Source organism: Streptopelia decaocto (genome assembly GCF_964273445.1).
Source record: "Streptopelia decaocto genome assembly, chromosome: 3".
Taxonomy (NCBI): domain Eukaryota; kingdom Metazoa; phylum Chordata; class Aves; order Columbiformes; family Columbidae; genus Streptopelia; species Streptopelia decaocto.
Window position 1 is genome coordinate 57237090 of NC_138656.1, and position 23327 is coordinate 57260416.

The 23327-nt window shown below is 39.5% G+C and overlaps 1 protein-coding gene across 2 annotated transcripts in view; it reads left to right on the forward strand.

The window, feature by feature from the left end:
- The window catches only part of SNX9 (sorting nexin 9), a 64321-nt gene that overhangs the window by 21771 nt on the left and 19223 nt on the right, over positions 1 to 23327 (forward strand). Inside the window, exons 3-10 of one of the 2 annotated variants that reach the window (XM_082049811.1) lie at positions 268 to 342; positions 1426 to 1548; positions 16699 to 16882; positions 17598 to 17751; positions 18907 to 18991; positions 19419 to 19544; positions 19833 to 19950; positions 22381 to 22511. In XM_082049811.1, coding sequence (XP_081905937.1) covers positions 268 to 342; positions 1426 to 1548; positions 16699 to 16882; positions 17598 to 17751; positions 18907 to 18991; positions 19419 to 19544; positions 19833 to 19950; positions 22381 to 22511 — 996 coding nt within the window. The remainder of the gene's footprint in view (positions 1 to 267; positions 343 to 1425; positions 1549 to 16698; positions 16883 to 17597; positions 17752 to 18906; positions 18992 to 19418; positions 19545 to 19832; positions 19951 to 22380; positions 22512 to 23327) is intronic. The other variant, XM_082049812.1, reaches the window with a different exon arrangement.

Here is a 23327-nt window from a genome sequence, read left to right on the forward strand (position 1 = left end):
CAGAAGTGCTGTAGATCAGCCTTTTTCCCCCTCATGCTTGTTAAATCTGTGGTCCACAATATCAGTGTAAACAAACATGGCCTGTGCTCTGTTTAAATGAGTATCTGCTGCTTCAGCAGATTTAAGTGAGTTTGTTCACGGTCATACAGTCATAACTCTATTTCAAACATTGCGTTTGACAGCCAGACAGTGCTTCCTCCTGAGCTGTTTAAAACATGCTGTGGGATCCATTTAACAAAACTCTTTCTGTATGATCACTTCTTTTAGGATGTTGGTGGAGGCTGGTTAGAAGGAAAAAACAGCCAAGGTGAGAGAGGACTTGTTCCAACAGATTACGTTGAGGTAAGTGGCTACATTGCTCTACACTAAGAAAGCAGAACTACTGAAAAGGCCATCTTCTGGTTTGCTGATCACACTGTAATGGTCAAACATAAATCTTCCAATGTTAGAGCTTATTGGAGCAACTGTAGCTGGCTTTGGAGACCAGTCCAAATACGCTATCCAAAGCTACTGTGCTTTGTAGTGGTTTCCCAAGAAATGCAACACAAGGTTGTCTATGATAAATACTGGTAATCTACATAACATGAGCTACCTTGGGTCTGTTTCTGGGGCTCTTGTGATCCAATAATTGTTTTGTTTTCTTGTCTGAAGATACAGATATGGAAGTAAAATGACCAATGCCAAGTTCACACTGGTGTTGATGTGGGTGATTTGCCACACACTTGTAAATCTCTGGAGTGGAACTCCATTTTTGGGGCTCAGGGTATGGGATCCCAAATCCAGGGACTATTCATCATCTTTCTGAGGGCTTTTTCTGCTTCTTTAGTGTATGTTGATCTGCTCTTTGTTTCAAGACTGGGATGGTGGGAGTCTCAATGCAAAGACTGTAATCCAGTTCACTTTCAGAGGACCCAGTGTCTGTATGTCTGCAGGTTGCCAGTTAGGGGAAGACTGGCTGTGATTCCTGCAGCCTCCTCTTTAAGGCCTATGCCTTCCTTTCTACACCAGTGCTGTGTTTATTTACAAAAAGGGATTGGCAAGCTCATAGTCTAGTAGCTTATGGCTCTCCAAACTTGCTGTCCCAAACTGATCCTCTGAGTATTGAGTTACCCATCTCTAAGCAGTAATGTTAACAACCTTGTTAATCCCTAATGAATTTATAGATAGGTGTCACTGCTACAACAGTCCTGTGTGTTACGCTGTTACAACACAAACCAATTCCGTCTGTTGTGGAAGTAAGTCCTCCAGATTATCACATCAGTTTCTTGTAAAAGGTTCTGTAGAATTTGAATTCAGAAAGGGTGTATGCAGCCATCTGAAAGAATAGTGGCATGAACGTTAGGATGATTATATATGATAAACGGCATTATTTGATTAATCATAATGGAAGCATGAAAAATATTCTGCAAATTTTTTTCATTTCAGATTATAACCGAAGGTGCAAAAGACGGAATTAGCTGCGGTAACTCATTAGCTGACCAAGCCTTTTTTGATTCCCTTTCTTCAAATATAGCTCAGACCAACTCTGCTGCAAAAAGCAGTAATCAGGTATGTTTTGTGGTTTTTCGGGCACAGTGGGCATGGAGACTTTTGTTGAGATAACTACTTGCACTCTTCAGTTGTGCTGTACTGTATTTGTGAACCTTCATAAAAGTACTAATTAAAGTAATTGTGTTTTCATTAGGGAATGCTTTTGTTGCATATTAATGGTATGTATGAATGTTCAGATACTTTCACTGCTGGAAGGAAAATTTAGTATTCTGACACTTCAGAAATAGAGTGTTCTAATTCTTTCCAGTCTGCAGTTATATAAATCTGTGACTACCTCAATCTCTGTACATCTGTCTAAGAGCACTCTTAGCAAATTTACTTTATCTTCAAGTTACTTGTGTTAGTATGCTAACCTTTTTAAGGAACCAAAGCTTGCTTTTTTTAAAAATGTCTGCTACAATTGGGTGGTCTATGCATCATCAGCCAGAGTGAATGGATACTCTTCTCTTTCAGAATTTGAGTGAGAGTTGTTTCTTTGATTAAAAAAGATGAAGCAAGTTCGTGTATTGTCTCTAGTCAGTTGGAGAAGAGGCTGACTTTGGTTTCACTGGAAGAATATTTTTCATTTTCTTTTTTTATTCCTCACTCTATGAATAGCTTTTTGCCTGGTGTCATTTCATTAAGCAGCAAGTACTTAGTTTCAGTTTAGATATCTGAGGACATACATTATCTTAAACACAAGCTGTTTATTGTGGTCTACAGACTGCTGTATATCCCACACATAGGAACAGTTAAACATTCTCAAGTCCACAGGTCAGCAGCAGTAGAAAATCTGCTGCTTCCAACAGCACTATGCAAAGCTCTTTTGTGTTACAAAATAAACAGTTTACTTATTGTAGCAGCTGGGGACACATACCTGGTTTGTGAGTCAGTTAAATATCAGTTATTAGTTTCCTTAATTGTGACTTACACTGTAGGACTTTGACATGAAACGAGATCTCTTGAAAACTGTACATAGGACATGTTTCTTATGACTGTGAATGTAACAGTTCACTGACTGTATAGTATTTGATTTGTGCTTCCTTGTATTCAGCTGGACCTTACCAGGATTCTGATTCTGTGATCGCACATACAGTGAGAACTCCAGACCTCACTGTGACTATCTCAGTGTTTATAACTATTTTTTTTTAATTGATGCCCAGTTAATGTTTAAGCTAAACACAGAACTCTTGAAATGCCTCATGAATTTCTCATGTCAGACTGAGCCAAAAGCACTGATTATAGGTTCATTTTCCATCAGTAAAACATACAGTAATTTGAGGGTAGAGGTGGGAACCTAATTTCTTCTGCTCTGTTACCCTTGCCCCCATTTTTGCTCCTATAGAGTTCCTAGACAAACTTTATTTTTGGGGAAGCTTGAAATATTTGCAGTGGCTATTCTGTAAAATCTGAATACTGTTTCTCCTCTGAAGGAAAAGAAACTTAATTTAATCTAGGTAGAATTAATTACTAAGATAATAAACAGAATATTTAGCATGGTGGTAGAGATACCTATCAGAGCTTGACCTGTGCTTAGCACAAGGCACATGTGCCTAGAGAAGGGAATAAAAAAGCCCTTGCCTGTATAGGGGGAAAGGTTAAAATAAAGGTATCTGTTACATTCTAAATAATAGTGAATTACTGTGGCATCTAGTTTTGGAAGTTACGTTTCTGGGGGTGAGAAAAGCTTGAAAAATATAGTCACTTGACAATACAGTTGACACAGGATCAGCAGTATACTGGCCCTGTAATACATACAAATTGTAGTTTCTTCATAAAATGTTAAGGAGTAACTTAAGGCAAACACCTTGTCTTATATGTGTCATTGCTTTAATCTTTTGTCCTGTTCCTCTCCATTCTTCTTCAAGTGCTGTGTGAGACTGTTGAGAGAACCAGTGTACTGTAGTATATTACAGTAAAACTGTATCGCTTATATTAATAGGAGAGAGAGGAGGAGAGCCGTGCACCTGGATGCAGCCAAGGCCACGCAAGATGTAGGGGAAGCAGATTTCCTCAGGCTAGTGCATTTGGGTCTTTAGGTTTTGTGTTTATTCATAGCAGGACCCATCTTGTTGCATGATCAGGATTTTATGTCATAAGTTATTTCTGTTTTATCAAGTTTTTTTTCTTTAACTGAGTTCATTCACTGCTGTTATAGATAGTTTCTAGAAAAACAGCAGATCTTGATTTGAAGGCTGGTTTCTTCAGCTTTTGACATATCTGGTAGTTTTTTCCAGTGGCTTATTGTTAACAAGAATTTAATTTGTACACTAAGCAGTCTGGCTTCCACTTTCAGCTGTTAGGCCTTTCTCCCAGATGAGAAAGCTCTCTAGTGCATGATATCTTATCCTTGCAAAAATTGTTGTCCTCTTGATTAAGAAATTCTGTTTGTCCTATCTGTCTGGTGTAAGACACTTTTCCTGCCCTCAAAGGAAAGTTTCTTCTGCAGTCCCTTTGATCTTGTGACTTGTGTGTAAAATATGTGCATTGCTCCTGTGTACGTTGCATGATGTCAGGTTTGATGTTGCTGTTCTGGTGTAGAAAAGCCTGATACAGTGTAAGATTGCATTGATTCCTGTAATAGTGCATCAGGAGGTTATACCAAGTTGCACATACTGGCTTCTCTTTTAGAGCCGCTGTTTCTAAGAATACAATCTTCTGCTTTGTGGGTATGACCCATCTTTCTAGACATATTACTCCGTATTTGGTTGTAATAACATTTGCATTGTTTAACATGAGTTCCCTCAGGCACTTTGGATTGATCTGTGTTCAGATGCACAGTTGCAAGCAATTGACTTACCCTTTTCAAGTGCCTTAATGAGTGACAAGATCAATATACAAAGCACTTAATCTTAAATGTAACTTTTGTGTTCAGGCTATGGAGAGCAAAGAAAAATGACAAATTATGTGTCAATGTAAAGAGAATTAATGCTGGAGGTGGCACAGTAGTGGGAACTAAAATGTTCATAGATGTAGTCTGGTGGACTAAATAAAAATAGCAGCATTCCAAATGGTGACATTTTATGTTATCTATACTTTATAGTAACATGGGGGTAGCAATTTATTACAAGAAGACTTTATAAAAGCACTTCTAAATAAAGAGGATGTTTGAGGATTTTTCTTACTACTACTATATTGAAGAAATTGCTTTCTGTAAATATTAAGTCACTTTAACATACACGTAATTACACAACACTCCCACTCCTCAATTTCAGTAAGTCAAAAGATGTTTTAATTCTTAGAATTTCTTCCATTCTTCTAACCGTAATACAAAACCCGGGTTGTTGTGTAATCTTTCAGTACCAAGCCTCCTTAAAAACAATAAATCTGGCTGAGTTGAAAGGTGTGAGTGTGGGTTTTTTTGGTTTTCTTTTTTAAGAGACCAGTTAAACCACCGTGTTGTGGTTTAACCCCAGTTGGCAGCTCAGCCCCACCCAGCTGCTCGCTCACTCCCCCTGGTGGGATGGGGGAGGGAATCGGAAGGGTAAAAGTGAGGTAACTTGTGGATTGAGATAAAAACAGTTTAATAGGTAAAGCAAAAGCTGAACATGCGAGCAAAGCAAAACGGGATTAATTCACTGCTGCCCATGGGCAGGCAGGTCTTCAGCATCTCCAGAAAAGCTGGGTTCCATCACACGTAACTGTTACTTAGGAAGACAAACACCACCACTCCATACATACCCCACTTCCTTCTTCCCCTTAGAACTTATTGCTGAGCACCATGTCATATATTATGGAATATCCCTTTGGTCATTTGGGATCAGCTGTGTTCCCTCCTGGCCTGTTGGGCACCCCCAGCCTCCTTGCTGGTGGGGTAGGATGGGAAAGAGAAGGCCTTGGTACTACGCAAGCCCTGTTCAGCAACAGCTAAAACATCTCTGTGTTATCAACACTGGTTTGGTCACAAATGAAAAACATAACACTGTAACAGCTACTTAGAAGAAAATTAACTCTCTCACAGCCAAAACCAGTGCAACCAGTTGTATTTGAATGCAGACTTGTCTGTGATTTTGTCTTAGTTTTATTTTTAAAGTTCTGAACTGGTTAGCCTATCTATTTAGAAATAATCTCAAATGGCAATGTGCTTCTGACAGGGTTTTAAAAAAATCCAACAAATTGATTTTTTTTTGCTTTATACACTGTATTTTTGCTAGCATATCTTCATATACCCAGATAGGTCTGGGGACAACTGCTTTTCTTAAGTAGCAATCTTACATGTAATACAGAACCCTAAATCATTACAGGTTTCCCAGTTCAGTTTCTAAGCATACATATCTCTCAACTCCCTCTGTCTACACACATCCCTTTTTGCTTTCCAAGCAAACAAGGAGCTTTTGGTTTCCTGCTCTGGAATCCATAGCTTTTTGGTGTGAAGAAAACATCAACAGCTCAAGCGCTGCCCTATTCCCTGTGTGTCGTTTTCTAAGAAGTTTTTTTGTTCTTGTTAAGTAAGTAATCTCTTGAAAAGTAATTAATAAGCAATAACCAAAAGCAGCTGCTTTTACTTCCTTTTTTTCACTGAGAAAGATGCAATGACCATAGCAACACTTTAGTGTTGTACCTTGCCTGGGTTTGCCACAGATGTGAAGTGACAGTAGAAAAGGGGCACAAGGGTACTTCCTAAGGAGATGAGAAGAATTCTGCATGAACCTGAGCAGCAGTTCATTCTTCCCCAGCTCATTCCCTGCATCAGTCATGTCCCAACAATAGCTGCCTTGGTGAAGCTTGCAGCTGTTCTTTTAAAGAGCTACCTGAAGAAGGTATTGGGGAGATAAAAGCAATCAGAGGAAGTAATGAAGCTAATTATACAGAAACAAGGGGGGAAAAAATGACTCAAGGTAACTACTTTTACACTAAGAAGAGCAGATAGGAGGTTTTAATGTTACACATGCCCACAACATTTGCAGTTTAACGTCTGAAAAGCCTTTTAAAAATTGTTCAACGAAATACAATTTAAAGAAGCCTTAGTTGCCAAAGGTGGAGACTGTTCCATGGTTTTGTGTGGCTCTTGGGCTGTTTTGGCCCTGTAGCCCTTGGACAGAGGAAGCAAAGAGAATGAGAAATCTTTCTTTGTCAATCCCCTGTTCCTCTGAGCAGCAATGCAGGTTGCTAATTTTAGACTGTTATTTGGAACAACTAGTGAGTAACTATATCCGCACTGATGTTTTTTTCTATTTGTTAGAATTGCATATATATATATATATATATATATATATATATATAAAAGTTATCTGTAAACTCTTCTGCTATTAGAATGACATTGGCAATAATGGCACTGAAATGAATATAAATTATTGGCCTTTTAAACCAAATAAACATCGTTAAATACACTGAACACAAAGTTTCTCATTTCTGATGCAAAATGAGATATATTTTTCTCTTGTGGTATTTCTTCGGTGCTGAGTTGCTTCCACAGGTTGTAACAACAATGGATATCCCATTTCACACTTTTCAAGAGTATTTCTCATTTCAGTTGACCAAGACTTTGTTACCTGGGTTGCATTTGGAGCCTTCATAATTAAAATATATATGGAAATACAAGCAGTAACGTAAATTCATTGTGAGTGATCTCCTCCAACTGTGGCTTGTTTTTTTTTTTGGTGTTTTGTTTTTTGTTTTGTTTTGGTTTGTTTGTTTTTTGGTGGTCAAGACCAATGCTTCTCAAATCACAGATGAACATGGGCAAAATAAATGCTAGTATCAGGTTCAGAAACTACTGTTCTAACAGCAATGATCTCTCTCTCCATTCTAAACCACAACCTGTGGTGGTTTTTCATTTATCTAACTTAAAATGTTTTAGAAATTGTGAAGAAATATTAGCTTTCCATTTTAACAATAGTGTTTATCTGAGTTATTTAGATTTCATCTACCTTAAATCTAAATAACTACTATATTGGCCCAAACTAGTTTTCCTTATGAAGAAGCTAAAACTTGATCTGTACAGTAGGCTCATTAGTGGTCTGGAAATGAACTGTGTGTACAATTAGCCATAATGTAGTCCAGCTATTTACAGCCTGTGTAACGTGTATGTTTGAACATAGGATAGAAATGCTATAAATTTCAGTATACTATATATTTTAATCTGTGCGGTTTTTCTTACCTTCCCTCTAGAGCTTGAAGTCTAGCTTTTTTTTTTTTTTCTCCTTCCTCTCTGGAGAATAAAAAACTACTATAAAAATGTATAAATGAACTTAAAGTGGAATACTGCCTGTCTGTTTCAGGGTGGAAATGGATCACCAGCTGTGTTGATGTAAGAGCTGTAGATGTGGCCTCACAGTATTTAAGATGTAAAAATAGTTCTTGTAGCTAACCTTAAGTTGCATTTGTAAAGGAGTTTGTTCCTTTTTCTTGACGCTGATTCTCTAATCACTGCCATGTCTGCTTCTGTATGAAGATGACTGTACAGCTCTTCTCAGCTCTGGATAAAATAAGTATCCTGAGAGTTGGTATTTCTGTGAATTGCAGATTTGTCAGTTAATTCCAGTGTGACCTTAGAGAATCCACATGCTTTGTGTCTTCAGTTATGTTGTGGGCAGAGCAGCAGGGGCCCGTGAGTAGATGCAGGAACCAACTGACAGAACCTCTCCTGTTTGTGTAGTTTTATCCAGTGGTGAGTGTGAAATCACAGGGGATAGTTTCTTGGTAGAGGGAAGATAAGCTGCTACACAGTTATTGAAGGATATGAAAATAAATTGATTGTTTTATGTGTAGAAATACCATTCCCTTTAGAAAACTCTGGAACTTCTGTATAGGCAGGATGAATAAATAGTAGTGAAAACATGTAGTTTGGTGTGCAGGAGCTGAGACAACTCCTAAGTTGCCTGGTGTGTAGAGATAAGTTGTTGTGATGTGCACAAGGAGGACACTAAAGAAGCTACACCCAGAGCTTTACTTCATATCTTTTCCACTTGCTGCAACTTACTGCTGCAAAGGCAAATTGTCATTGTTAAATTTGCATACCATAACATCCTCCACCCTGAACTGCTGTGTACAGCAATAAATGCTAAGATTGAAGAAAATAAGTACAGTGCTCTGATTGAGACTGCACTATTCTGCTTATGTGGAAATTTTGACATGCATGTTACTGAATTCCTGTGACAGAATTTCTATTCTCTGATGTTGCTGTGTGTGAAGTAAAGTGGAAGTATTGTCATGGGAAATGTGACTCACGCGTTTGTTTGAGTCCAGTTTGTCTTGTTAAACCAGTATACTAAATTACCTTATAAAATTGACAAGTAGGTTCACCATGGAAGTTACAGTTACAATTGTTTATGGATTTTGGAAAGTGCTGCTTTCTTGAGTAATAAACCTTAATTTAATATAGTTAACAAAGATGAGGAGAAAGCTGAGGTACTTAATACCTACTTTGCCTCAGTTTTTACCAGTAAGTGGCCCTCAGGACGACTCATCTCTGGAGGTGGTCGACAGAGATAGGAACCCAAATAGGGCCCTTGTATTCCAGGAGGAAATAGTTGGTGATTTACTGAGCCATCTGGATCCTCCCAAGTCTATGGGACCAGATGGCATCCATCCTAGGGTGATGAGGGAGCTAGCAGAAGAACTTGCCAAGCCTCTCTCCATCATCTTCCAACAGTCCTGGCTCACTGGGGAGGTCCCATATGATTGGAAATTGGCCAATGTTACCCCAGTCCACAAAAAGGGCTGCAAAGCTGACCCTGGCAACTACAGGCCTGTCAGCCTGACCTCAGTGCCTGGCAGGGTTGTGGAGCAGATCATCCTGAATGGAATCACACAGCACCTTCAGGATGGACAAGGAATCAGACCCAGCCAGCATGGGTTTAGGAGAGGCAGGTCCTGTCTGACCAACCTGATCTCCTTTTATGATCAGGTGACTCACCTGGTGGATGAGGGGAAAGCCGTGGATGTGGTCTATCTGGACTTCAGCAAGGCCTTTGACACTCTCTCCCATAATATACTCCTGCAAAAGCTGGTAGCCCATGGCTTGGACAAGTGTACTCTACACTGGGTTAAGAACTGGCTGGAGGGCCGGGCCCAGAGAGTGCTGGTGAATGGGGCTGCATCTAGCTGGCGGCCAGTCACTAGTGGTGTTCCCCAGGGGTCGGTGTTGGGTCCAGTCCTATTTAACATCTTTATTGACGATTTAGATGAGGGGATTGAGACCATCATCAGCAAATTTGCTGATGACACCAAGTTGGGAGGGAGTGTCGACCTGCTGGAAGGCAGGAGGGCTCTGCAGAGGGACCTGGACAGACTGGAAAAATAGGCTGATTCCAATGGGATGAAGTTCAATAAGGCCAAGTGCCGGGTGCTGCACTTTGGTCACAACAACCCCCTGCAGCGCTACAGGCTGGGCGCAGAGTGGCTGGAGAGCAGTCAGACAGAAAGGGACCTGGGGGTACTAATTGACAGGAAGCTCAACATGAGCCATCAGTGTGCCCAGGTGGCCAAGAAGGCCAATGGTATCCTGTCCTGTATCAAAAATAGCGTGGTCAGCAGGACAAGGGAAGTGATCCTTCCCCTGTACTCTGCATTGGTGAGGCCACACCTGGAGTACTGTGTTCAGTTCTGGGCCCCTCAGTTCAGGAAAGACATTGAAGTGCTGGAGCGGGTCCAGAGAAGAGCAACACGACTGGTGAAGGGACTTGAGCATAAGACCTATGGGGAGAGGCTGAGGGAGCTGGGGTTGTTTAGTCTGGAGAAGAGGAGGCTTAGAGGTGACCTCATCACTCTCTATAACTACCTGAAGGGAAGTTATAGCCAGGTGGGGATTGGTCTCTTCTCCCAGGCAGTTAGCAATAGGACAAGGGGGCATGGGCTTAAACTCTGCCAGGGGAAATTTAGGCTGGATATTAGAAAGAAATTCTTTACAGAGAGAGTGGTCAGGCATTGGAATGGCCTGCCCAGGGAGGTGGTGGACTCGCCGTCCCTGGAGGTTTTTAAACTGAGATTGGACATGGCACTTAGTGCCATGATCTAATAAATAGACTAGAGTTGGACCAAGGGTTGGACTCAATGATCTCTGAGGTCTTTTCCAACCCAGTCGATTCTGTGATTCTGTGATTAACGCTGCATAAGCGTATGTGTTTTTAAGATGAAGTGTAAAGTTGTCTCTCTGTGTGCGTAAGTCATGTCTAGAAGGGCATAGTGCAAAAGATATCTAAAAAGAACAAGCAAAACCGGTGAGTTAGAACACTTCAGAAGTAAAAGAACCAAGAACAACAACACAAAAAACCCTAAACTGTTTTGTGCTAGTTTGGCTTTCATGATTAGTAACTTCTAGTTCCTGTTACAGATAATGATACTATAACATCCTCTTGCTATGTGAAATTTGAAAGCAACTCTTTCCCCTGTAGCCCCATCTTAATCACAATATTGCATTCAGACTGATAACAGGAATTTGTGACCAATTCTTAACTAAATTCTAAAAAAAACCAAACCAAAACCATAATTCTAAAAAACTAAAGTGCCAGGCAGTGACTTCCGTACAGTACTAGAAACAGTGGCTTGCTTTGAAATGAATTACATTCACATATTGAAAAAAGAACCAGTCCAATATATGACAGTGATTGTACCAATTCCAACTCTGAAGTTGTCTTGAACTTTTTTGTGGTGTCCCAGTGGAATGCAAAGGTTTAGGCAGAAGGTTGTTAAACTGTAGTACTGTGATCACTCCTTAATCTGCACTCACACCCTCAGGCAAAATCTGACTATTAAAATAGTTTTCCACAATTTACGGTGTTTGCATATGCTTTTTCTTGCAGCTTTGTTGTAATTTGATTTATTTCATGAGGTAGCCTTGTAATCTAGTAGTTTGACATTAACTATATGAAGAATATTTTAGCTTATAATGGTAACAATCTTTTCGGCCCTCCTGTGAGTGTTTCTATTTGGTCGTACACTTAGAGCAGCATGTGGCGTGTGTGTGTTGCACGACCCCTTCACCACAGCAGGGGGCTTACTGCAGTATATAGTTTCCTTCCTGATTTTTTTATTTTTTTATGGTTCATAGGTCACTGAGCACTTATTTTAAGTGAAATCACAGGCATTTGTAATTGAACGTGGTAAGCTGAAAAAGCCTTAGCCAGTAATACTCTTCAGCTCCTCAGAAAAAAAACAAAAGGCAACAAGGGAAACCCCTGTGCTCTGTTTCCAAATGAAAATAGAGAGTGATTTTTCCAAAAAGAAAGGATAAAGCCTTGTTTAATCTTTGTAGCCTGATCTTGGGATGTCTAGAGAGGAACAGGAAGTCTTTCTTCTGTTTTCTGGCATTGCTGTGACTACTACTTGGAAAACTGTCTGAAATTTCTCATCTGTGTTTCAAGGAGAAACCATTAGGGATTGAAATCAGCTCAAGGGAAGCCAAGGATATGAAGAGGTGACTTGATTGCCATTTATGTGTGCAGGTGTGAGTAACAAAAACAGAAGCGTGAGAGGACTCTATTGAATAAATGCATATAAGCTTTTTAGTGGATGAAAGTTGAAACTAAGCAAACAAATTTTCTTTAAGCAGTGGGGGTGACAGTAGATGTATGTTTTCCCTCTGCTTGACTAATCACTGAGTATTCTTTGCTTAAGTCTAAATTATGTATCTTTCTAAAAGACCATACCGTACTTCAAATACATCTTCTTTTAAGCAGAATCAGGAGTTAATAGCTGGAAATCCTGTGCCTGCACTGTGCAGAAGCAATGCAGCCTCTAGTCCACTTTGGCTGCAAATAACCTCACAAGTAAGGAAATGGGACTGGAAGTGGGAAAAGAGCAAAAAACTAACTACTCTGCTCTTCATGGTAGTAACTCACCTCTTCCATTGGTGCTTTGGTTTGTTTTTTTTTTTTCTCCTGCGGAAAGCAAGGAGTGTTGAGTAGGTGTGCCTTGGCTTTGTGTGGTTTGTGAGCAGGCAAAGGGCAGCTCCTTTGCAGGGGCTGCATGATGAAGGGGGCAGCGGGGCTGAGCGTGCAGGTGCTGGATGACTGTTTCCTCTGGAAGGAAGCGAGATGATGGGAGCAGCTGAGGAGCAAATCGTTTCCTTGGACAGCATTGCTACTGCCTCTTTGTCAGCTGCCTCTGGAGGTGCTTCCTCCTGTTGCTTTCATGTATTTATCTGCAGGAACACGGTAATAACTGAGTCCCTAAGGGTGTTTATCCCTTAAAGTCTAGCCCATCTCCACTTCTGCTTTTCCCAGAGGATTTCTCTAAGGAGAAAACATGTTTAAATTTTACAACAGAAAAGAGACCCTTCCTTCAGAATTGGGAGGATTGCCTGGGACCACAATACTAAGGTAATGATTTATCAGGAAGAAAGCTTAGGCATAAAATATCATGGACATGGCAGCTCCTTCAGTATCTGCTAAATGCAGCACAGCGAATCCAGTCTGTGATCACTGCAGAATAGTCTTTTAGTGCTTCACATCTCTTCCTGGAAGAAAAAAGCTTGATTTTTAGGGTGACTGTCTATATTCACTTACTTTTTTAGAATGTATCTATTCAGAGGCTGTTATCCAAAGAATCTGAGTTTAGTGTAATGTCCGAGTTTGCCTAAGGCTTTGTCTCTATACGGGTAACTAAGGCAGCTACAAAACTGGAGAGGTAAGTTCATTACTGTGAGCTACTCAGCTGCTCCACCATGACTTTTATTGTATTTTCTGCCATTCCTCTGTGCTGTCTGTGTCTACTCAGCCCGTTTTCTAGAGTGTAACACTTCTCATTGCAGCTTTGGCAGTCCTGGATTTCCCTTGATTTGATCGGACTTATTTTTTCTACTTCAGCATGGCTTCTGTCTCAGAGTAGATTTCAAGGTATTCTTCTTACAGTTGGAAGTTGTCATTTTTGATGACACAGTAACCTAGATCTTTTTAGGTACTCAACTTAGTTTTAGCATCTGAACATCATGTTTGTTTTGGCTTTTTTCCCTCAGGAGTAGCATGGATCTGTTTGTCCATCAGGACCATGTATTAATATGAGAAAGGAGTCTGCCAGGAGCAACATAGTTGGCCAAGAGGTCAAAAAAATATTTTTAGCCAGGGTAGAGAGACACTTTAGTGACTTAGCTTTACTGTGTTTACTTTTGGATTCTCTGGAAAATAGCAAAGGTGTCACTTTTTCCTATTTAATTCATGATTCATTTGGTAAAGATACTGACATTTTACTCCCAAGCTGAGGATTTTCCTGTTGTGGTGGAATTTTTTTTTCATTCAACTATTATTAGATCTTTAAAATCATACTAGACTTCTCCAGCTCTGCCCAGCCCTCTACCTGTAATGGTCTGTTTCTGTAGTGAGTCTGAATCTGCCCTTAATGGAAGACTTAAAATATTTAGTAACGTGTTCCCTCTGTCTGTTCCTGAAATCGCCTTTTTGTGGTGTTTTTTCTCCTAGAACAGTAGGACAGAGCAAGTCCATAATAATCGACAAAAAGGAATATCATCTGCCTTTAAGGAGTTTATCCTTGAATTTAATCTCAGTGTACTTGTTTGAGGTTACCTTGCAGAGCAAAGAGATGCAGTGTTTCATTTGAAGGTTGCTTGGTTTCTTAATTATGTGTTATGTGGCATTCCTTTTTGTACATTTACAGTTGAGGTTGCTCACATACTTGGATGTTAGGTGTGCTGTATCAAGTTACATTGACTGAATAACAGCTTCTTGCAAGGGCTTTTCATCTTTTTTTGTGGACTAAAGAGAGATCAGGGGATTTGTCAGTTTCGGTTATGGAAAAGTAAAGGTGTGAAAACATGTGCTTTCATCACTTACAGAAATACTTGCTGGCTTAATTAGGGTTTATTCAATCAGAGCTAAGCCACATGAATGGCTTCTTGTACGGGATTTGTTAGCTGCTGAGATACACAGAACTCCTGACTGGAGCTGAGATTACCCTTTTAATAAATGCTGTGTCTTTACTTGGTCCTCCACAGGATCGCAGGACTGATTTCTGAACCTTTCTCCACATTTACTGATTTTTGTTGCCAGTTAGAAGTGTAGGAAGTTTGTGTGCATGTAGGCAAACACTGAAGAGAGATAACAAAGACCTGTAAATGCTCTTTGAGAGGTGCTAGCTATATATACATTCCTAAGCCATCTCCTACCCTCCTCCCCAGTGCCTCAGAAAGAAATGTGGACCCTTTGGCTAAAAGAAGCTGAGTGGGAATAACACATCCCACCCATTTTATAGCCTGTGGGTGATACACTTAAGGGCAGGAGCTCCAGAGCTTTCTTAGACACCTCAGAAGTAAAATTTACTGATTTGAATAGTGCTTCCCTATAGATACATAGAGGTAAGACATCTGAGAGGGCAGTTTAAGTATTTAGTTTCCCTTGTTGTGCAGCATTTAGTATATATCAGCACCTGTCTGCAAGTGTGGTGATGACTGCTCCTGACAGTCATTCTTTAGTAGTGTACCCAGTGTTAATGCTCCCCCTTGTTTTGCAGCAGCTTTTAAGTTTTCTTTGCCACCCACTCATGTACCAGATTTCACATGAACTACAGTGAAGAGGAAAACTACTCAGCCTTTTGGCAATCATCCCACTTCTGGGCTTTCATTTGCCAGTGATCAGCACAACATATATTGCAGAAGTATAGGCAAATAAATATTATGCAAATTATTCTTTTCTAGGGTTACAAGCAGGCAACACTTTTCAATGTGATTGGCCCCAGTGTATGTGTTTTCATTTAGCAAAGATAATAAACTCTGACTGATGGCATGTAAAGTTATTTATCTTTACATAAACTCATATCAGGTGAAGATCATAGGAAGAGCAGGCTTGTATAAGGTACCAGCAACTTCTTTGTGATCGCTTGAAGTAGTATTGTCTATCAGCTATCCAAGAATAAGGCAGACCTCAATGATATCGCTCCCTTAGGGAGGGGTGTTCTTGCGTCCGTTTCATCCTTCAAAAAAATCGTCCAGGCTATCAATGTAAAAGATTTCCACGTAATCTCTCACTCCATCAGTTCCTAGAGACCCACTGACTCTCTTTTGAGTCTTCTGAATGGCCATTTCCCCCCAGCCTGGGGGATTGGTCTTAATTTCCAGATCCTGGGGATTCTGTACATACAGACCAGGTGTTATATGATATCAACAGCGTTTTCAAGTCTTAAAGGTTTGATAGTGTCCACGAAATCTGACTGTCAGATGACTTTATTTTAGGAAAAACTGAAGTGGGAGCTCTTACTTGTAAGCTGAATAGCTGTACCTTTTTTCCTTTCTCCTCCTTCCTCCTGCACTTTAGCTGTGTGGGTTTTGATTTGTGTGTGGTTTTTTTTTTTTTCTGCCAGCTCGTCTCTGCACTGAGTGTCTGGAGTAGACTGCACTTAACTAGTCAATGCTTTTTCAAAATGTAGTGTTAAAATGAAGGAGCTGAGCAGGGTGCTAAGCTATTAGTCCAACTTACTGACAGAGGAATTTGACAAATTGATGCTGTAGTTAGAGACATGTCTGCTCTGTGTTCTTTCTCTGAGGTTTCCACCTCCACAACAGCGTCAGCAGAAGGGTATGTGTGATTACCTTCAGCAGCAGCTTATGCTGAGAAAGTAGGTGTACAGGCAGATGCCAGACAGTTCCCTGACAGATGTTTGGGTTTTGGTTTGTTTTTTTTTTTTTTCTTCCCTCACCTTCCATCATCTTCACTGTGAATGAGTTCAGCTCTGACAGGGAAGCTGAGCATGTTGCTGGCCCAAACTCTCTGTCACACCAGTAGTGACGGTGTGGGTGGGCAATTCATTATTTGCTTTTAGTGAAGCCACTGATCTGAATTTGATAAAATAAGCATTTGAAAAAACCTCATCCTTTACTTTTGAGTTTCTGTGTTTAATGTGCTAATTATTCCATGGCTTTATGTAATTAATAGTTTACATGCACCGTACTTAGGGTGTTGGTGTAAAATAATTACCATGGGTAAGAGTGTTTCCTAACAGTGTTGGAACAAATAGTTTAATTTCCCTGAGGAAACACTGTTGTCAGTATGTATCGGTGTCACATTGGTGGAAAGCTGATCAGTTCTTCCAGGTGCTTACTGCATTCAAGAGTTGTGTAGCTGGGAACATAAGATTTGGCAGCTGCTCCTAAATCAAACAAGTGCTGAATGCAAACTCATAGCCTATCAGCAAGAGATCAAAGATTTCAATAAGAAAGCATGTGGTTGTCACTCATTTCTTCAGCAATTTTTTCTTTATTTTTGTCTATATACAATATAGGCAAACAACGCCAGTGATCCTTGGTCCAGTTGGAACGTTGGGAAGTCTGGGAACTGGGATAATGGAAATGCTGTTGACAGCTGGGCGACAAAACCTGAAAGTGCAGCTGGCCAGAGAAACAGTGCTTCGAATAACTGGGAGGCGGCGGCAGCATTTGGTCATCCACAGGCATATCAAGGACCAGGTGTGCTATAATGCTCTTATTTTTTAATAAATCACAGTAGGTGGACACTTGAGGTAAGAATCGCTTAATCTTTTATAACTATAGAACATAACTTTTCAAAAACCAAAACAGGATTAGTTTCCTAGTGGCATATTGCTACATGATTAAACTGGACAATAAAATAATAGAGTTTTAAAATTAAAAAAAAAAAAAAACAAAAATGAGATTCACACTAACAGCACCTTAAACCTGTATAGAAATCTGGCAAGCCAAAGTCTTGTGCATACGTGGTCTATTCTCAGGCATGTTGTTCAGCCTGTATAACTGGAACTTTTAACACCCTTAAATTTGTGCCCTCAGGGCTGTGAAGCAGTAGTCTCTTATATCCTTAGTTTTAGGAGGTGGCTAAGCCTTTCAGAAAGCTTCTCTACCTTTTTGTAGTAAAAGTCTAAGAGGAGAACTCATAACTGGGGAATGCTTACCTGGAGTATATGAATATGGAACACTATTGAATTCATCTTAGCACACCAGTATTTCCCCCAATGGATTTTTAGTGTATCGTTTTGCAGGTTTTATTTGGTGGGAATGATGGTAATTGAGGAGGAATCATAAAATAGAAGGCTGAACTACATCTTAATACATTTACCTTGCTTATTTGCGTACGCATGCTGAGGTAGCTGCTTCTGAAGAGAAAATATTTAACTTTCTCCTTTCCCTGCCCCTTCCTGTACTTCAGCAGCTGCTGATGACGATGACTGGGAGGATGAATGGGATGACCCAAAATCAGCTTCACCGTCTTATCTCGGTTACAAGGAGTCTGAGGCATCAGAGGCTGGAGGGGTCCAGCGTGGAAATTCTCGTGCAGCTGCTATGAAGCTTCCACTTAACAAGTAATGGAAAATGCAAGACAAATGTGTATCTATTGAAGAGAACTGGAATTTGTCCAGATGTGTAAATGTGTGACCGTTGAACCTTCTTGAAATATGCCATGTAAACATTACAGTTTCAGGGTAGAACTGGAGATTAATTTGTAGTTCAGTGTTCTCCCTATGTGTTCAGATCCATGAAAGCCCGAAAGTACATGGCAAAGCTTTATCATTTTAAGGTGTTATACAGGCAAATGACACTTTTACAAGGTCTGAACTTCTGGACCCACTGATCTTTAAAATTTAACTGTCTTTATGTGTGCTGAGTGGAAATGAAAGGTTATGGGTGGCTTGTCCACCTGGAGACTGATCAGAGAAGTTGCCCCAGAGTTCGTGAGCAACCTGAGTTGCTAGGAGTGGGGAAACCTTCTGCTTTCTGGTGTCTGTGCATCACCCAGGTTGATTCTTGAGCCACAGACAGCTTGATTTTTTTATTTTTTTTTTTTTTTTCCCCCAGATTAAAATCCTACAGTAGCGTGAAGCTTTGTCAGGGTTATACTAGCATTATCTCATGTTACAATTTGATGTTTGTTTATTCTAAAACTGCTGTTACTCTAAGAAGCTACTGTGTGGTAATATTCAGGTGGATGAAAGCAGAGTGCAAAAAGGATTGTAGAATAATGCTCTCCTGGGGTATAACTAAAATCAAATGTCTCTGCATGGCTAATCACCAATTTTGTTCATCAGTGGAGGGTTTGTCCAGTTTTGCAACAGTACCTCCGCATCATTGTAGCATCTACGTGTTGCAAACCCATTTAGTATAACCAGCATAAACATACCTTATTTAAAAGTGTTGTTTGTCCGGGAAGTAAGTCCTACTTACTCCTTGTGTATCTGCAAGCAGGCAGTAGGTTGGCAGTACTTCAAGGGCTAAGTATCTTCCTAATTAGAAAGAGGACAATCATTTGCTTTATTTATTACACAAATAAAAGCTGGATATCAGTAGCTAAAGCTTTTTCTGCGTTTTCAGGGCAAATCGTTGATTGTTAAAGTAATCCACACCAATTGTTTTCTATACTTGAGAAATCCTAAGGGTTTTTTCCTATAGTGGCAAGTAATTCTGCATATGTCAAAGGAAAGAAAATACTAAATAATCTTATGATTTTGTTTTATTGTTAGACTTCCTGGATTTTCAAAACCTGGGATGGAACAGTATCTGTTAGCAAAGCAGCTAGCAAAACCCAAAGAGAAAATTCCCATAATTGTAAGTTGGGGACATGTGTGCAGCTTTTGTGTGTGGGTGGTGTAGTTTGTTTTGGGGCTAGGTTTTTGTTTTGGTTTGGTTTTGGTGGGGGAAGAGGGATTAGTTGGTTTGTGGTGGGTTTTTTTGTTGTTATCATTGATCTAAAAACCAAACCCTTGTAGATATATGCTGTCCTAGTGAAATGTGGTTGAAGTAGCAATCACTAGAATTCTCCATTCCTTTGCTATTTGGGAAAAAATGTTAAATACAGAAGATAAACCCAACTGTGTGCTTGATTATCTCTGGTTACAAAAATCCCCTCTATTTTTTGCCTATCAAGCTCTTGCTGAAATAAATGGAAACTTGCAAGTGAAGAAAGTATTTGTCTCCTGGTTTGCAGCTAGTACAACATGATGTATTTAAAGATAATAATTGCAATTTCTTACAGATTGGTGATTATGGCCCAATGTGGGTTTATCCTACCTCTACATTTGACTGTGTGGTGGCAGATCCCAAAAAAGGTTCTAAAATGTATGGTCTCAAGAGCTACATTGAATATCAGCTGACTTGCACTGTAAGTGTGTCTGAAACAGGATCTTCTCTCTCACAAATACAAGTTGCTTGCATATACATAATACAGTTTGTGTGACTGGGTAATAGACTTGTAAGAATAAGTGGTAGTTGTCACACTTTTTTCCCAAAGAGTTACTTTATTCTAGCATTTCAAGTTCTTCTCTAATTATAGATTTAAGGCTCTAAATAATAAATTTTATTTAAATTCCACAAATTTACTCTTCTGTTCACACTTGTTTCATGTCATTGTAGATGCCTGTCAAAAGTCAGAGTTGTTTTTCTCTTGCAGAACACTAATCGATCTGTCAACCACAGATATAAGCACTTTGACTGGTTGTATGAGCGTCTCCTGGTTAAATTCGGATTAGCCATTCCAATCCCTTCTCTTCCAGACAAGCAAGTAACAGGTAATTGTTCCCAGTTGTGAATTCATGGGATGTGCAATAAGGACATCACTTTCATAGGAGGTTCAGTTATTTCTTACTGTTTGTTGGTTTTTTTTTCATAACTTCTTTAAAAATAATGGGAAAAACCCCAACCTTTCACCATTCGAAGCTTATGATGAGTTGTGATGGCCTATTGATAATAAAATGTCAGCACTAAAAGCATACATTCAGAAATGGTATTTAATTATCTAGTCCAGTGATTTTTTTTTTTTTTTTTTTAAGAAAAAGATAATTAAAAACAATGAAACCCCCTAGTTACTACAGAAAATAATATTTATTACTGAGGTGAAGAGATAACTGCGTATGTTCCATGTTTGCAGATTGTCTAGAGAAATGTTTTTTGAGGGTGTGGTGTGTGTGTGTGTGGTGGTTTAGTTTTTTTTGCACTTGAATATGGCAATGCCTGTGCATTTTCAGTAGTCTATGGCTTCCTGTCTGCAAGAGTGTGCTAGAGTGCATGTGAAGAACAGAATTAACGTCTGTATAGGACCTATTTCCACTTGCGTGTTTTCTGGTAAGATTTTTATACAGCCTTTAAGACACCCAGTCAAAACCCAACATAAAAAGCTGGCATGTCGCCAACCCCGTGGCTGTGGGCATCACTGAAAATGCAGCAGCTCTGCTGTGTTTGAAGACAGCGAAGCATTGATGCAGATGCTGGGATGAATGCCAGGGAAACTGAAAAGTGAGGAAGTGACTGCCTCCTCTTAGCTTTATGCTTAGAATTCACCAGTATTTTTATTTAAACATGGTGCATGCAGACTAAAAGGAAACCAGAAGATCTTCTGGAGTCTTTAGATTTCATTGCAGCTATATCTTAAGAGACTCAAGAGTCTGGCCTCACAGCTAAACCTTGTCTGTGCATTCCTGTCTGTGGGAGAGAATAACTTGCTTCATACCAACAATTTAAAAAAACATGCCTCTTTTTCTGAAACATTATGAGACACTCTGGAAAAAAATGGTGGTTGTCTTTCATTGTGTTCAGGAGGCTTCTTTCTGAAGACTGTCTAGAAAAGTATTTCTGTCCATTGGTCTTGGCAAAGAAAGACCCTACGAATAGACTGACTTTGCTCAGGATCATATTTTTAGTGGTAATGATATGTCTAATGACCAGCACGTAACTTCCAAATATTACTGTTCTGTTGCTTTGCATTCCTTTTAGGAATGCTGTGGAGATTTCAGGATGGGTTAAATATGGAACAAAATGTTACTGAAGGTTGTATAATATCTCTTCCAGAGTAGCTGATTTTCTTTTTTCCCTAGCTAAGTTTCAGGACATGTACCCATACCTAAACTTTATTTTTCACTAGCTGTGTTCTTTACCTGCTGGTCTTTTTGGTTTCCATATTTGCAAGTGAATACAAAACCAAAAAAATCAACGTTGTGGTGCTGCTGCCATAGTAACTATACAGTAGAATTATACTGAAAGAGTACGTGCGTTCAAGGTTAGTCATCTGTGCTGCTATGGAAATTAGAGTTGGGTGCTGGAGGAATCTCTCATTCCTTTCAATACATTTTATTCACTGTATGCTTTAGAAGACTGTCATGCATTTTTTTATTGGAAAAGATTCTCTAAAGAAGACACAGTTTGTACTAGAACGGAAGAAGGTCTTGCAGATATGCAGTGATGATAAACTACTGGTTTAAAAAAAGAAATTACTTATTTACATAGTTTGCGTTAAAATCTCTTAACTACCAAAAAAAGTTGGTGACAGAGTCTTACATGTATGTATTATAATTGGTTTATACCTATGATTTATTGAGATTTTGGTGAGGGTTTTTTTTGTCCAGAACATTCATTTACCTATATAGAAATAGATTATGGGAGGTGCTGCTTTTTTAAGTCTGTGCTTTGTATTTGAGCAGTCCGTTTTCAATGCTTTATTAGTTAGGACATGATAACTTGGAAAGTAAGTAGTTTCTTTTTCTGTGGTGTTTTTGATCCTTACATTGACCAAAGATTTACTAGGCTGTATCAGAAAAATATCTGCAGTCCGAGCCTGTGTCTAGCATGTCTCTTGGGTCACCTAAATACCTAATTTTTCCATCCAAAAGCATGGTGGGTTTTTTTGTTTGTTCTTTGTTTGGTTTTTTTTTCAAAAATAATCAGTTTGAATTGTGGGTGGGTATTATGGTGTTTGGTTTTTTTTAATATTTCCCAGCTATCTTGAAAAGGAGGAGTACTCTTGGTCAGTAACCAACATACTGTAATTTAAGGTTCTCCTGATTTGTCAGCATAATGTTTCTTTCTTATAAGTTCTGACTCATTAAATGGTTAATAACTCACCAGATGAATTACAGCTTCTGTTTTAATTTAAATTAAACAAACAAACAAACAAACCTGAGGGTTCTAGAGTAGAAATGTAACAATTATTGTTCAATGTGTAACAGGGCGCTTTGAAGAAGAATTTATCAAAATGCGTATGGAGAGGCTGCAAGCTTGGATGACGAGGATGTGTCGCCATCCTGTTGTCTCAGAAAGCGAAGTTTTCCAGCAATTTCTCAGTTTCCGAGATGAGAAGGTAGGAGACAAAAGCTGACACACAGCAGAGATGGAGGAATTGCTCCCTCCCTCCATCCCCCTTGGAACTGAGTTCAGCTTTGTAGCTGTCTCTTTGTCTGCCCCCCTGTGGGCAGTAGTGATGGGCTGAAAACTGCTGGGTTTACTAACTAATTTAGCTGATTGATCAAAACGAGGCATCAAGTTGCTTTTGTGAAATGTTCTGTACCATTCCAGCAGGGACGTGCTCTGTTAAAGTGGCTTTGTTGCCAGTCTTTTAAGGACAGTCCATGTGCTCCAGCTGAACAGGAACATATTTAACAAATCTTCTGGCTGTTGCCCTGATTTGTCTCTGCTGGGTTTATTGATTATTTTGGTCCTCTGATTGGTGGTGCTTTACTAACAGAACTACTTTCTAGTAGATCTTGGGTGTGTTTGATCTTGTATTATATTTAAAAACATCCCCCACCACTTTTCACTGGAATGGGTTGTAAAAGCATTATGCTGCAGTCTTACCTGATATAACCAGCCCTTTTTTATTGTCTGCTCCCCACACCCAGCATTTTCTTATGCTTCTTTAAAGGGGTTTCAATATCTGTACCTTCAGTAAATGATAGTTTCTTCATGACTGAGCTCCAGCTCTGTTACTAATTCAGGTATCTACCAATGAGGAAGTAAACAGGAAAACTCTACAGCTTACTTCTCAAAGTAGTCATAATTCTAAATACAGACTTTGCTGAAACAGTAAATGATCCTTGGAGCTTTGTAAGACCAGACTGAACAAAGCCCTGAGTAACTAAGGTCACCGCTGACCCTTTTTGAGTAGGACACCAGACTA